The sequence below is a fragment of the Eriocheir sinensis genome, chromosome 15 (genome assembly GCF_024679095.1).
Source record: "Eriocheir sinensis breed Jianghai 21 chromosome 15, ASM2467909v1, whole genome shotgun sequence".
NCBI lineage: Eukaryota > Metazoa > Arthropoda > Malacostraca > Decapoda > Varunidae > Eriocheir > Eriocheir sinensis.
Window position 1 is genome coordinate 9238519 of NC_066523.1, and position 14632 is coordinate 9253150.

The window sequence follows — 14632 nt, forward strand, 5'->3', positions numbered from 1 at the left end:
GAGTTAATTTGCGTCGTGGAAAGAAATCTAGTAGATGTACGGTGCTTTACAGCCATGACATTTCAGTTAGCATTCTCTGAACTGTTCGATAGTAATTACAGTCGCCTCAAATAGTATGGTTTTTGTCATCGAAGAATTTTGGGGGGATTTTTTAATTTCCTGCTCGTTGCACCAAGTAGCCATAGTGTGAGTGGCAACACTTTTTCTACCAATACACCTGCTGAAAGCATCCCAAGGCATTCGAGAAAGTGTGCACCTTGCAGAAGAATTCAGATTTAGGAGAACTTACATTTTGGGATGAGTTACGTTGTGGTAGGGAGAGCATACCACGTGAATGAGAGCAGTGTTTGCTGTATCTATTATAGTGTAAAAGAAATTCTTGCTGCAGTAACTGTGAGTGCTCCAAGAGTGGAGATAAAGCCCGTCCTTTTCTGTTTGTTCATAAATTAACCTATTATAAACACATAAATAGGCATTTTCTTACCTTAAACAAGAAATTGGTGGGCAGGAGTGGGCACTCCTACGGAATCCGGGTTTCCTGCCCGACTCAGTTTCTGCTCGCCGGCCAAAGTTGTCAGTTATGCATTTTCTGCTGTAGTGTTACCACGCTGGGCAATTGAGACATCCTTGCAGCGCTGCCTTCTGCATTGTCAGCGAGCGAGCCATGTCATACACTCACACTCTCTCTTACTCTCAACCACAATCTCTATTGCTCTCTAAATCATACTTTAAAAAAGATACGAAACAGTAATTGTGGAGATTGACTCTGCGCCTCCAAAATACGACATTAAGCCTCCATATTATATAGTTAAGGGACGCATATTTAAACTACTCCAACCGAACTTTAAATAACCTGACCTCTAAAGGGGCTCTCACACATTCCCGGTCCCGGTCGCGACCGTCCCCGATGACTCCCGATAAGCCGATCGGGGCCTGACCGCCGACAAAATAGGCAATAATCCCCGGACCGGCGGCTTACCGCCGGTAAGCCGGCTTCCAGTATAATGGTGGATGCAGAGCAATGTGAAGTTTGGAAATTGGACAATACAAACAAAAGTACTGGATGTTTCACCTGTGTTGAGGGTCCTCCACAAAGGGCTGACTCAGAAGTTTTGTGCTGTTCTGCTCGGGTCCATCTTCTTCCTCCACCCGAAATCCAAATTCATCAAACCTATTGTAAAGTTAAATTTCATTAATACAAAACCATTACAGGCTAATTATGATTTGTAACATAGAATTATTATGAACTTAAGATACAGTTTTGAGATCTATGTCATATCATTATGAATGGATGAATATTTTGCACATGATACATTTGAAAAGTCATATATAAAGTCTGTCTATCTATTTGTTTCCCCAATACCTTGTCCTGTCAGGGGAACTTTTCGCAAGGGGTTAGCAACGACAGAAGTGTCTCCAGTTTTCTCAGTTCTGGTACTCCTCAGCATATTCAGTATCACCTCCTAACTCTCTCTTTCCAATTTATTGGTCCATTTAACTCATAATTTTATTATGACATCCCCTTCCTTAGTACTACCATTATACACACTTCACAAGGTCATACTCTTTTATGTATTCTTATCACATGTCCAAACCCTCTCAGAGAATCATGTTTTCCTCATTCAATCACACCACAATGCATTTCATTTGCTGTTACACCCATACTGAAATTCTCATACACAGCTTCATTACTTTTTCCATCCCCATACATCCCCCTCTTGGGACAAAGTTGCCATCCCATCTTGACACACAACATGCCCCTCTTAGGACAAAGTTTGGAGGATAATGCTATTTCATAACCCTACTCTCACATTTCTTCCTTTCATAACTCCCTCCAGCATACCTATTAGCTATCTGCCCTTTACTGCTCCCTCCCTTACCTCTCCTTCAATGCTCACATACATGTACAAAAAATCATCCCTAAGTATGGTTGACCCCACGACATTTGAAGTGCTTAGGGGACATAGTCTACTGCATATGTTGATTTTCAATGAACAATCAACAATTTTTAATTAATGGCGAGAGGCCTAAGACTACCCACATGCTGTTCAGAAGACCATGTATCAACACAACTTTCAATAATTTATCTAAAGATGATCAAAGATAAACTCCAGGGAGTAGCACGAGTCAAGCATGATGGCACCACTATAAAACACTTGCTTGTGCCATTACAGACTGGGGCTAACCAGCAGCCCCGTCAAGAAAGCCTACTGGTGCTATAGGCTGAAAAGGAAAACTTGTTTGAACAACTTCCCCCAGCCCACCCTAAACTTCCTTGCTCTCTCCCTTCCCGCTCCTAGTCTCACAAGTGTTGTCTGCCAATGCACTCATACCTGATCTAGCTCAATATTTCTGAACTTTACTTTCTGCTTTTTAAGGGTTTAGTGATTACAATGTGTTTCAATACATTAGTTTCAGCATCCAAGAGTATCTCAAGCAAGAAGGGGATGAAGATGATGAGCTTTTAATTGTGAAAATTAGATTTTTATGCATACTGGAAGAAGAGGGGAGGGAGGGCTTTGCATAAATCAGTAAGGCTAGTCACATTTGTGCCAAGTTAAAAAAGTTTTACTAACCCCAACTGCCCGGGCCGGGGATTCAACCCTGGGTCAGCAGATTTGCAGCCAGTCATGTTATGAAACAGTCTCCTTGGATTTCACCCATGGTGGTAAATATTAGTATAAGTTGAGAATCCCTTATTCAAAAATCCTGGGACCAAAAGTGTTGTGGATTTTGGATTTTTTCGGATTTCAGAATATGCAGGCCTTTTTGACATTTTCAACAATATCTTTACACTACAGAGCACACAACATGCAGTAATAACAATGAGTATAGATCAAAGGTGTAACTGTGATGACTGCTGACAATAAACTAACGCATTGCAGCACCAGAGTTGCCAGGTCGTGGAATGCGTTCCCGCCCAATCCCATCCCAAAAGCTGCCCAAAACCTGTGGTGGCGGGCAGATGTTTTTACACCCAAGGTGTAGACACAGCAGTACGTTTTCACGCCCAATTGAGTGGGTAAAATGTGGACCTGGCAACCCTGAGCAGCACACAGCAGCTGTACGTGGTGGAACCTTCCCATTACTTTGTGGATTTTTCTATTTGTGATTCGTCATGTCAGCTTTCAGATTTTGGAGGTTTTTGGATTCTGGAATTTCGGATAAAGGATTCTCAACCTGTAGGAGATAACGAATAAAATAAACATAATTGCCAACATGTTGATACTTGAGTACTACATGAAATTCTTTATTTGTTAACTCCAACAAATTCAGTGAAGCTCACCTGTAATCTGGTTGGTGGTTGGGATCCTGGTGAGTGACCTGTTGGGAGAGGCGAGTAAGGATATCTTGTGGCCACATGGAAGGTGTGATGGCTGAAAAGGGTCCTCCTACACTTGGTTCTGTTGAACCTGTCCCCCCAGATGCTCTTATACCTGAAAAGTAATATTAGATTGTATATTTGCCCTATATATTGTGAAAACTTTTATAGTTTCAATTATTTAACCCTTTCCATCCGTGACGCAGACGTCGGCGTCACAGTATGGAAAGGGTCAAGAGTAACTGGAAGAGGATTAATCCTCTTCTAAACCTCTCAATCCTCTTCCATTTCCTCTTAAGAGGTTTAGAAGAGGACTACAGTAACCCTTTCCATACGGTGATGCCGTCGGACACTGACGTTGGCGTCGCCGGAGTGAAGGGGTTAAAACATCACTGGGAAAAAATAAGTATTATTGGGGTTACTGAACTTTTGGCTTTTTTTTTTTTTTTTTTTTTTTTTTTTATCCCCGCCTATTGCGCCGGTAGGCTTTCTTCAGGGGCCAGATGGTCGGCCCAAGCCTGTCATGATGCAGGCAATTTTTAAAGTGGCGCCAGTTATGCTTGGCTCATGCTGCCCCCCGGAACTCATTCTTGATTCACTGGATGGTTTCTTCTAGAGTCCAGGTTGATAGGTGGTCTTCTGGATAGCATGTGGATAGTCTTAGGCCACTCGGCAGTGACTGAAAAATCCCAGGTGGTAGCGTGGGGATTCGAACAGACGTTGTCCATGGCATGGTGAATGTGAGCCCAGCACGCTAACCACTCAGCCACTGCCTACCCTTGCAAAATCCATGTAGATTGAATTTCAAATGATGAAAAGGACTTAATCTGGTTTATTTTGCATGTCTTTTATCTTTCTTCATTTGTGTGTAAACATGTCTTCTTGCTGAAGTGTTTCAAGTCTATGTTTCATTCCTCCCAAGCTTCCTTCTTAGATATAAGAACCTGTCTAATGGCCTTACTTTTCTCTTTGTACAGTCTCCAATCCTCATACTTTGTTCTTTGCCATTTTTTAAATGCTTTTCACTTTTAAAATCTTCTGTTGGCCGACACCATTTCACCACGTCAACTAGCTCTCCCTTTTCCTACCTCTATTTTCCTGATGTTACTCCACAAACCTCTGTTGCAGCCTCAAGAATATTTTGCACTAACTGGTTCTATTCTCCATTACAAGCTTCCATCTATGCTGAAAATTTGTATCAAACCCTCTTCTTGATAACTTCTCATCTTATAGTTTACAAGGGTTTATTTTTTTCAGTCCCTTCTTTTTACCGTTTACCGTTGATGAGGTTTCAGGCCCCACTCCGCCGCCGTAGCAGCGCTCCACAGGGCCGCTAACATTATAACAGTAATATTAGCACCTAAAGTTGTCCTCAATCCTCATATTTGTTAAGTCGTAGGATTTAGTCAATAAGTGAGTCTTCAGCGCTTTCTTGAAGATTGCCAGACTGTCACTGTTCTTAACATCCCCAGGTAACTCATTATAGAGCCGCGGGGCACTCTTCTCAAATGCTCTGAAACCCAGTTCTAGGTTGACCCTGGGCTCATAGAGTCTATACCGTTCTGTACTGTGTCTCACTGACATGGTGGTGTCCAATTGAAAATCCTGTAGTATATTTCTCAAATATCCAGGTTTACCAAGTCGCGTTGCTTGATAAGTCAAGACACATATTTTGTAGACTATTCGTGCCTTAATGGGTAGCCAATGCAAGTCTATAAGTGCAGGTGTTATTCTCTCACGGGGGGCAGACCCTTTATTAGCCTTGCAGCTCTGTTCATAACAAGTTGTAGTTTCTTCAGCAGATATTTAGGAAGGCCATAATAAAGTGAGTTACAATAATCCAGCTTACTAGTTACATGATTATATATAAGCATCTTCATAGTCTTATCATCCAGGTATTTCTTGACAAATGCAATATTTCTCAGATGGTAGCCTGCCATTCTCACCACCTGATTGATCTGTTCTTTGAATGATAGAGTGCAGTCAAATATCACACCTAAATCTTTGACTGACTTTTTTACAGTCATAGTGTCATCTTTTATCTGAAGAGTGGAAATATCTAGCCTCCTGAGATCCTTGTTCTTCCCAACAATCAAGCATTCAGTTTTATCTTCATTCAGCTTCAGTTGCTTAGAATTCATCCAATTCCCAACATCATCCATAATTCTGCTCAGCTTATCTTCAGTGTTTTCCACATCACTCAGCGACAAATAGAACTGTGTATCATCAGCATACAGTTTAAAGTCAACTTCATGCCTTCTTAGCAAATGTAAAAGACCGATAGTATGAACACAGAATAAAATTGGACCCAGTACACTTCCCTGGGGGACTCCTCTTTGCAAAAGTTTATGAGTAGAGAACGATTTACCTATTTGCACACAGTAAGTTCTGTTCTAAAGGTAACTCCTTAGATAATCCAGCACACCACCCTCAATTCCAATATTCTTACAATCCTGAAGCAATAGACTGTGCTCCACCGTGTCAAATGCAGCACTCAAGTCTAACAAAATCAGAACACCACACTTCCCTTCATCCATACGCACAAGCAAATTGTTTACCACCAAACAGAGAGTAGTTTCAGTTGAGTAAAGCCTCTTGTAGGCAGATTGATTATCCGGTTAAGCCTGCACCACTAGCAAATGCTCCATTAGCTGATTTAAGATCACATTTTCAAGTATCTTAGATAGAAACGTCAAATTGGTTACTGGTCTAAAGGAACTTAAACACTGTGGGTCCAGTTTACCTTTAACGATAGGTTTCACGATCGTTGCTTTCTCACTCTCAGGGAAAGTCTTGTTTTCGAGACTAGTGTTAACCACCACAGTCATAATATTTAAGAAATCACTAAAGTTTTCACTCTTAATGATGTCACTTATCGGCAAGGGATCGTTATCACAGTACGTCAATTTCACCTTGTGCATGATAGTTTTCACTACAGCCACTTGTTGAAAGCTTGTTAACTTTATTTCAGAGACTGGAGTTTCCACGGCGGATCCATGGTAACCGCGGTCGCCTCTAAAGTTCATGATAACTCTCTCAATTTTCTTGTCAAAAAAGTCTAAAAACTTATTTGCCAGCACTTCATCCGAGAAACCATCCGGAAGCTTGTTACCCTTTCTGTTTCCAGTCAAACTGTCAAGCACCTTATATAATTTATTGATGTTAGGCCCTGCCTCCACAACCTTATTCTGATAGTATTCTCTTTTCCGTTTTATCACAAGCCGATTTTTTTTGTTTCTTGCCTCCTGGTATGCTCTTCTTGCCGCATCTGTTTTTTGCCTATGCCACAGTCTTTCTTTTTTCTTCTTCTCTCTTTTTGCCCACAGTATTTCCACATTAAACCAAGGTGCATGATCTCTCAACACTATCTCCTTTTCAATCAGAGGACAGAGGCTGTAATACTCATCTTTAACTAAACCATTATATAGCTTAACCAGGCAGGTAGCACAATTTCCACATAACACCGAGCCATGTTCACAGATTTCACGACATTTAACAGTAATTTCCTGTATAACAGAGTTAATCAATATTTCTGGTTGAAAATTTTTTCGCAATCTGAATGTAATCTTTTTTCTCTGCACTGCTTCCCTCACATATAAAATTTCAAAGGTTACCAATTTATGCACCGGGGATATACAACATATTTCATCAACACACACCCCTTGCACTAGATCACCGTCTATATCGCTGAAAACCAAGTCTAGCACATGACCCCCTAAAGAAGTCATCTCGTTCACTTTATTAATCAGGTTGAAACTGTCAATCACCACAATGAAGGCCATGGCAGAAGAATTTTCAGGATCATCAATCCATAGATTAAAGTCACCACAGATGAACACATTTGCACTCACCATATCCACAGACTCCAAAAATGTGCGAAATTCATCAATAAAGACCTCTGCTCTTGTATCTGGAGGTAGATACACCACAATAAAGGTGCATTTCCTTCTATCAATTTCACAGATGACTTCCACTAATTCAAAAGCATCCCACCTTTCTGATGCTTTTCTCCGAATCTTCTTAAAAGAACTCGAAAGAAAGATCCCAACACCACCACCCCTTCTTGTCTCCCTCGGAACATGTAGAAAGGTATGAGTTACTGGCGTCATCTCACGAATCTTGGCGACGTCGTAGTCATTTAGCCATGTTTCAGTTACCGCTAAAATGTCAAGATCCTTTTCTTTGATGAGATCACGGATATCTAGAGTTTTATTTCCCACAGACTGAACATTTAACAGACCACATTTTATCTTTGTATCTGAGGAATTAGTAGCCATGATCTGTTATGTTATGAATTCTCTCAATTTCAGTCTGAAAAACTACACAACACTGGTTATTCGCCGAGTGATTAACTTCAGACTTCTTGTACCTCACACAATTTATACATTTGCTCTCAGTCCCGGGGCAGTCTTTCGCTTTATGCTCTCCTGCACATTTATAACATACTGGGTTCTCACCATTGGCCTTGGCAGTGCATTTAGTCTCAATATGACCATATCTCTAACAATAACAACATATTATTGCATGGTATCTGTCTCTCACAGTATACACCCCCCATTCAATTTTATTTTATCTTGGTGCTTGTAGATTAGCTCTCTAACAATTGGATCACATTTCAGGATATAATGATTTTCTCCTCAACTTGTGGAATCGAGTGTAGGAACTCATTTCTTTCAAGCAGTGTCTCAATTATTTTATCCCCAGTCTCCTTCTTGTGCACATTACAAATCATGATCTTTGGCCTCAGTTTTCCCACACTTTTAGTACTGACTTTCTCCACAGATTGCAATTTTTGGGCTGCCTCATTCCTCATATTCTCATCATCAAAGTTCATTATAATATTACCTCCAATAGTAATCTTGAATCAGTAATCTGAATGCCATGTAATGCTTCAGAAACTTCACTTTTCAACTCTGAAAACTTTTTATCTTGTTCAGAGGCCTTGACAACAAGTAAATTCTTATTAACTTTCCTCTTACGTTTGATGACCTCAGCCCAAATTGCATCTGCTGACTCCACATGCTCAGCCCGCTGCAAAACGTCCGCCACATCCTGCGCCACCTCCCCCAGCTCCTCCTTCACGCTGACCGCTCGTGACTCAACTTCCTGTTCCACTTCTGATATTTCCTTAGATATTTTTAGCTTGAATTCTTCCATTTTTTCCACAATTTTGGAAGCCAGAGATGCTTTATGAAGGCATGGGTTGCAAATCCAATTTACTTTAGATATATTCTCCGACTTAATTCCAGACAGATGAGCACACTTCAGATGACACACTTAGGGCACAGACAGCACCCTATCCACTTATCGCCTGTGGGATCCGCACAAACGTAACAGAACTCCACCGAGTTCTTGGCTTGGCCAGCCATGTCGACTCAGCGCTTTCGCGAGCAAGGCGCAGCACATCCGACCCGCGCGGAGACTCACTTCTCACTCTTTTCTTCATGTTGAAAATTGTCATATCAGTACACAATATTCTGTGCCATGTCAAGCAAGCTTCTGGGATTGCCATACAGTTTGTCATTTTACATACATCTGTATCTAATTGAGTTTCCATGCCCCTATTCTTGTAGGTCGTTTCTCCCTGTCTTTTTTTGTTACCGAGTAATCAACAACTTCCGGGGGGCAGCATGAGCCAATGCAAAATGGCGCCACTATAAACACTCGCCTGCGCCAGAACGGGCTGGGCCGACCATCAGGCCCCACCTGGAAGAAGCCTTGGGCCGACCATCAGGCCCCACCGGGAAGATGCCTACCGGCGCAATAGGCAACAACGTAAAAAAAAAAAAAAAAAAAAACTTGTTTTGTGGTTCCACCTTCTAAACCTCTTAGCACATGGTAAGTTTCAATTAGTTATCTTTTATTATTCTGTCATTTTATTTCACTGTTTTTATCACATGATCTGCCAGTTCTTGTTTAATCATTATTTTAATCCAACAAATTTGAAATAGGGCCTAACCACACCAGGAGTAAGGTTTGGGTGACTGTAACTTCAGGAAGCAGGGATTGCACAAAAAGTCAATCTTACCTGTACTCAAACCTTCTGGAGTGTCAGGAAGAAAAACATCATTTGTGTCTTCATCATCATCAGCTGCTGTGTGCACTTGCCCCTGTGTGCTGCCATCTGTGTACCCCTGAGGGGCACGTGGCCCAAACAGAGAACGAGCAATCTCCATTGTAGAACCTGAGTAATGTCCTGGGAAAAGAAATGTGAAATACTAAATGTACAAGTATCTTACTTCATCTAAGGATATATGCCCTTATATACTGTTGAAAAAGAAAAGTTACTTGTTGATTTTGTCTTTACTAGATACTTGTATCAAGAAGGAACTCCAGCCAAAAATCACAGTAAAACAAACAGTTAAAAGAATTAAAGTAGATGGCCAAGGTTCAGTTTAAACTTCTGTTCTGGACCAATACATATGGCTATGCATCACAAAAAAGGGACAGTCATTATGTAGAATCATGGTGAGCTTCCTGGGTAAAATTCTAGTGTTTGCCCATATTCCCCCCTCCCCCCCATACAAGCCTGGGGACCTGGTGGGAATGCGGGATTTCGGGTGGGGGACACGAAATCCGTCACATTCGCGTATTTTTTTAGTGGGGGGGGGATAAAACTCCCTAGATCTAGGGAAATTCCCTAAATTTAGGGAATTTTCCCTCCCACCACCACTAAAATAAGCGTTTGCGACGAATTTAGTGTTTCTCATACGAAAACCACGCACTCAGTGGATCCCCAAGCTTGTTTTGGGAGAGAAGCGTCGTGAACCCACCAAACGATGCTCACCTCACCATCTGGCGTGGCACCGGCGGCCATCTGTGCTCACATAAACCGCCTCCACCACACTCATGCCCTCTCACTAGTAGGTTGTCACCTCATCGCAAGGTTTCTGTCCTCCAAGTAGAGTCCGTGGCACCAAACACAGTGTATCTTCATTGTTTATCACTGACACAAGTAAAACCACCGGCTAGCCGGGATCCATCCAACACCGCGCCTTTAACAGTACTGTGGCTTGTGCAGGAAGTGCAGGCTCTCGAACCTCTTGCCCGAGCTGTTCGAACACGTGAATCCTTACTGACCGGATTTTGAATCTGCTTCACGGGCTCGTATTCCCAGTATACAAGGTGATTGTGGATATTGACTCCGCGCCTCCAGAATACGATAATACGCCTCCATATATCATAGTAAAAAAAAAAGTACTTAAAAGTAAAGAAGCCGAATTAATCCCCTTCCCCCAACGATCTTCGGGGACCTGCGTGAACTCAGGGTATTTTTGTGGGGGGTCACATTTAAACTACTCCAACCGAACTTTACGACCTGCTAACGACTCGACCCCCCTGCTGACCAAGGGGGGGCTGCGCCCCCCCCTGGAACCCCCCTCTTAAAGGTGCGTGTTCTAAAAAAAAAATAACCACGCGTGGTGGACCTGGTCTCACATGCGTGGGCTAATGGCTAACTAAGCGTACCATCGGTAACAGTATTAGGTAAAGGTGAGTGTTCTAAAAAATAAATAACCACGTGTGGTGGACCTGGTCTCACATGCATGGGCTAATGGCTAACTAAGCGTACCATCGCTAACCTAGCGTACCATCGGAAATAGTATTAGGTAAAGGTGTGTGTTCCAAAAAAAATAAATAAATAACCACGCGTGGTGGACCTGGTCTCACCTAGCGTATCATTGCTAACCGGATCGTTGGCAACGCTGCTCATATTGCAATGGCGTCGCCATGTAAACACATCGTCCGTATGTATAATATGCCCTTAAGTACAATATGGAGGCGTAATATCATATTTTTGAGGTGTGGAGTGATTTTCAATAATTACATTGCATGGTTTCCGTACGTTGTAAAAAAAACCCGGAATGTATGAAATTTCCCTACATCTAAGTAATTGTAAGGAATTTCCCTACATCTAGGGTATTTTTCAACCCCTCATAACTCAAAAACTATGCATTTGCGACGCATTTCATGTTTACCACCGCATTCCCCGAAGTCTCAATGGCCCCCTAGCCAATTTTGGTTGCAAGGGGTGAGTATGGGCAAACACTAGAATAATACCGCTTCCTGTATTTTTACGATGATTTTACCCTACTAAAGCCCCAGAGAAGTACATAGAGTATGTAATGCATGAAACACCCACAGCCTTACCATAACTCCATCAGTTCATGTATTCATATCCTTCTAAGAATATTCTTTTTGTGTATCCTGTAGCAAGCTTTCTTCATGTCCATGAAAGTGGCAAAGTTTCCTACCCTTCTAGGTATACCGTATGTATTTTTCAAAAGCCATTTTCAATCCCTGGCAAATATTATATGAGCACATATATGTGTAGTAAATTAAATCCCCAAGATGATGCAGTAGCACCTAGAAGATTTATATTGGAAGTTGAGTTAGTAACTGTTAAATACTTACATCACTGAGTGGCCCAAGACTACCCACATTTCTTACCTAGATGGGGATAATCCCATCTAGAATCAAGTGATGCCTCCAACCAAGACAGCAAGTAGATAGTCCTTTAGATGTTCTGATGGTTGGCTAATGTGGCATCACCAAGACCACACAAACCACTGCCATAATACTCTTGAGCAAGTGGCAAGATAATGCAGTCAGGTTGGCAAACCCACATGCTGTCCTGAAGACCACCTTTCAACCCAGATTCTAGATCAACTCTCAACAGAGCTTCAAAGATGAGCTCCGGGGGACAGCATGAGCCAAGCAGATGGAAGATGGTGCCACTATAAACCACTAGCCTGCACCATAACAGGCTCGACTGACCACCAGGCCCCATTAAGAAAGTCTACTGGCACCATAGGCCGAGTGTTAAAAAAAAATAAAAAATAAAAAAGATATCACCCTCTACCTGAAATACTCAAACACCAGGGGTACTTTAAAGTCATGGAGGTGCAAACTACAGTGCTCAAGCCCTAGGAGACTCGCCACAACAACCCCTTCCCATGTGCAGGTGAAATCACCCCTACCATATGTTACTTAAACGTTCATGAATTAAAAGTATGTGTTAGAATTCAAGAGTTGGTACGTGCGTGATACCTATTTTCGTGCGGCAAACCGAAACTGTGACCCGTGCAGTGTCAGTGGTGCCCTGCCGCCTGCCGGGAATGGACAACGAGACGAAGTTTACAGTCCCTGGTGTTGCCTAGCGAACCCATGATAGCCATGCACGATGATTAGCACCGCTCGCCCATTTGATACTCACAGCCGCGGCTCCCCGACAGCACCCCAGCACCACGGCAACTGGCAGGGCAGGGCAGGGGAGGGAGGCGCCGTCTGTGCTGTGTTGGGCGTCAGGTGTGTTTACATTCGGGCAGTGCTGCCAACGCGGGTCACAGGCAGCGCTAGACTGTAGCGCTCTTTACTGCACCGCCCACGCGCTCCGCTCATGATGTTGGCCGATACCGATACCGATATCGCTACTTTTTTTTTTCATTACATATATGTAAGATTATAAAAAAGTATAGAATTACTTGTATTTCAAAATCTAGAAATAAGGGATATAGTGGTCTAGTGGTCAGCGTGTCTGGCTACTCCGCGGGCCTGGGTTCGGATCCCGCCCCGGGCAGTCCGCGTCCAGCTCACCCAGCCGTTCATCCTTCCATTCGGGCTGGTCGATAACTGGTTACGTACCTGGGGAAACTTATGAAGAAAAAACAGTGGTAACCCGGATTTCACGTATAACTGGCCCTGTGTCCCGGGGTTAATTAATTCCCACAATAATCCTCAACTTCCACACTCCTCCTTAATCCCCACAACCTCCTTCTTAATCTCCACACCATCTCTCGGGATTATACAGGTGTGGCTTCTGCATGGTAGGGCTTACCGCAGTTTGAAGTTTCCCAGGGATGATGAATTGTCGGGTGAACTGCACGCGCGCCGACTGCTCGAGCCGAGATACGAACTCAGTCCGTAGGTTTGTATAATATAAAGTCATGCTACGAAAAAGTCTCCTTTGGTTCCATCCATGGTGATAAAAATTAGTAGGCGATACCAAGCAAGTATAAACATAATTACCACAATATATTGACAATACTGATCGATACAAAAGGCATATAATCCTGCCATAGCTACAGGCTCAGGTCTACCTTTCCTTTGGGTCATTGCTAGCGCAGCACAGTCGGTGAAAGAGGTTGTAGTAATGTTTATGGGATGAGTCAAACAACTAACAAAAATTAAGACATCTGGATCTGGATATGGATAATAATGCGCAGGGCACCTTTCAGGTGCATAACCATTGCCGTCTCGATATTGAGATCTATCGAGACGGCAATGGCATAACACGCATATATGGTTGGTTATTGTTGTGGGGACGGGGGAGCCGAGTGTGCAGGGGAGGGAAGTGAATCAAATGTAATTGTTAGTGTTGGTGTGTTGTGGTGACAATTAAGTGAGTGTGTATTTGTTTTCTAAATGAGTCTATTGTACCGCAGTCTAAAATCCGTTGAGAGAGGCTGTTCCAGTCACGTATGGCGCGTGGAAAGTATGAGTGCTTGTATGCAGGGCCGTATTATCCATAAGGCTGACTAGGCTGAAGCCTATAGGGACCCACCAAGAGCAGAGGGGGCCCACGCAGTGGCGGAAATTTGGGAGGCACGTGCCCCTCTATTTTAGGGCTGTGCCTCACTGGATGCCCCCAATTTTAGGGCCCCCCCTCTTCGAATAACTACACAGATTGGTAACATACTGATTAAAATTAGCAAATAGTACTGCGTGTTAAGAGATTCATACTCATAAATGGGTCTATAACATGATGAAAAAAATATGGGTAAGGTACCAGACATTTAACTAACACCTGTGTAACATAACATTAACATACACATAACAAGGTTTTTGTTTTATTATAACCCGGAGTCGAAACTAATTAAAGTCCGAACGTTTGTATCAGGATCCTGCTGGTTTGTATTTTCCGGTGTGTTATGATGCGTGAGCATCTCTCTCTCTCTCTCTCTCTCTCTCTGAGATCAACTTGAAGTTGGCAAGTCTGCTACGCACACATTATGTGACTCATACTGGCACAACAGCTGCATGCCGCAGGATTGTAAATGTGATATTTGCAGATATTTTTCTTATACGTAGTTCTGATATGGCCATGAATATATGGTATTGTTTGGTACAGTATAACGGTTATAATTACCTTAATGCTCGATAAGTTAAGGTAAAGGTAAAGTTGGGGGCATACGCTGCATGTAGCAGCGCGTGGCCTCGGTGCTCACCTCCGTCGCACTGGCTCTTGAGCCTGTGGTGGGAAGGAGCCCATTACCCCGGTGTCACGGCGGTGTGGTGTCATGACAGTGATGA

At 42.8% G+C, this 14632-nt stretch overlaps 1 protein-coding gene across 1 annotated transcript in view; it reads right to left on the reverse strand.

Annotated features, from left to right (window-relative positions):
* The window catches only part of LOC126998884 (small G protein signaling modulator 3 homolog), a 44051-nt gene extending 31269 nt beyond the window's left edge, over positions 1-12782 (reverse strand). Inside the window, exons 1-4 of the mRNA XM_050861078.1 lie at positions 12537-12782; positions 9351-9518; positions 3287-3437; positions 1073-1171 (exon numbers count right to left, since the gene is read on the reverse strand). Coding sequence (XP_050717035.1) covers positions 1073-1171; positions 3287-3437; positions 9351-9498 — 398 coding nt within the window. The 5' untranslated portion in view covers positions 9499-9518; positions 12537-12782. The remainder of the gene's footprint in view (positions 1-1072; positions 1172-3286; positions 3438-9350; positions 9519-12536) is intronic.
* Between the last annotated feature and the right edge of the window lie 1850 nt (positions 12783-14632).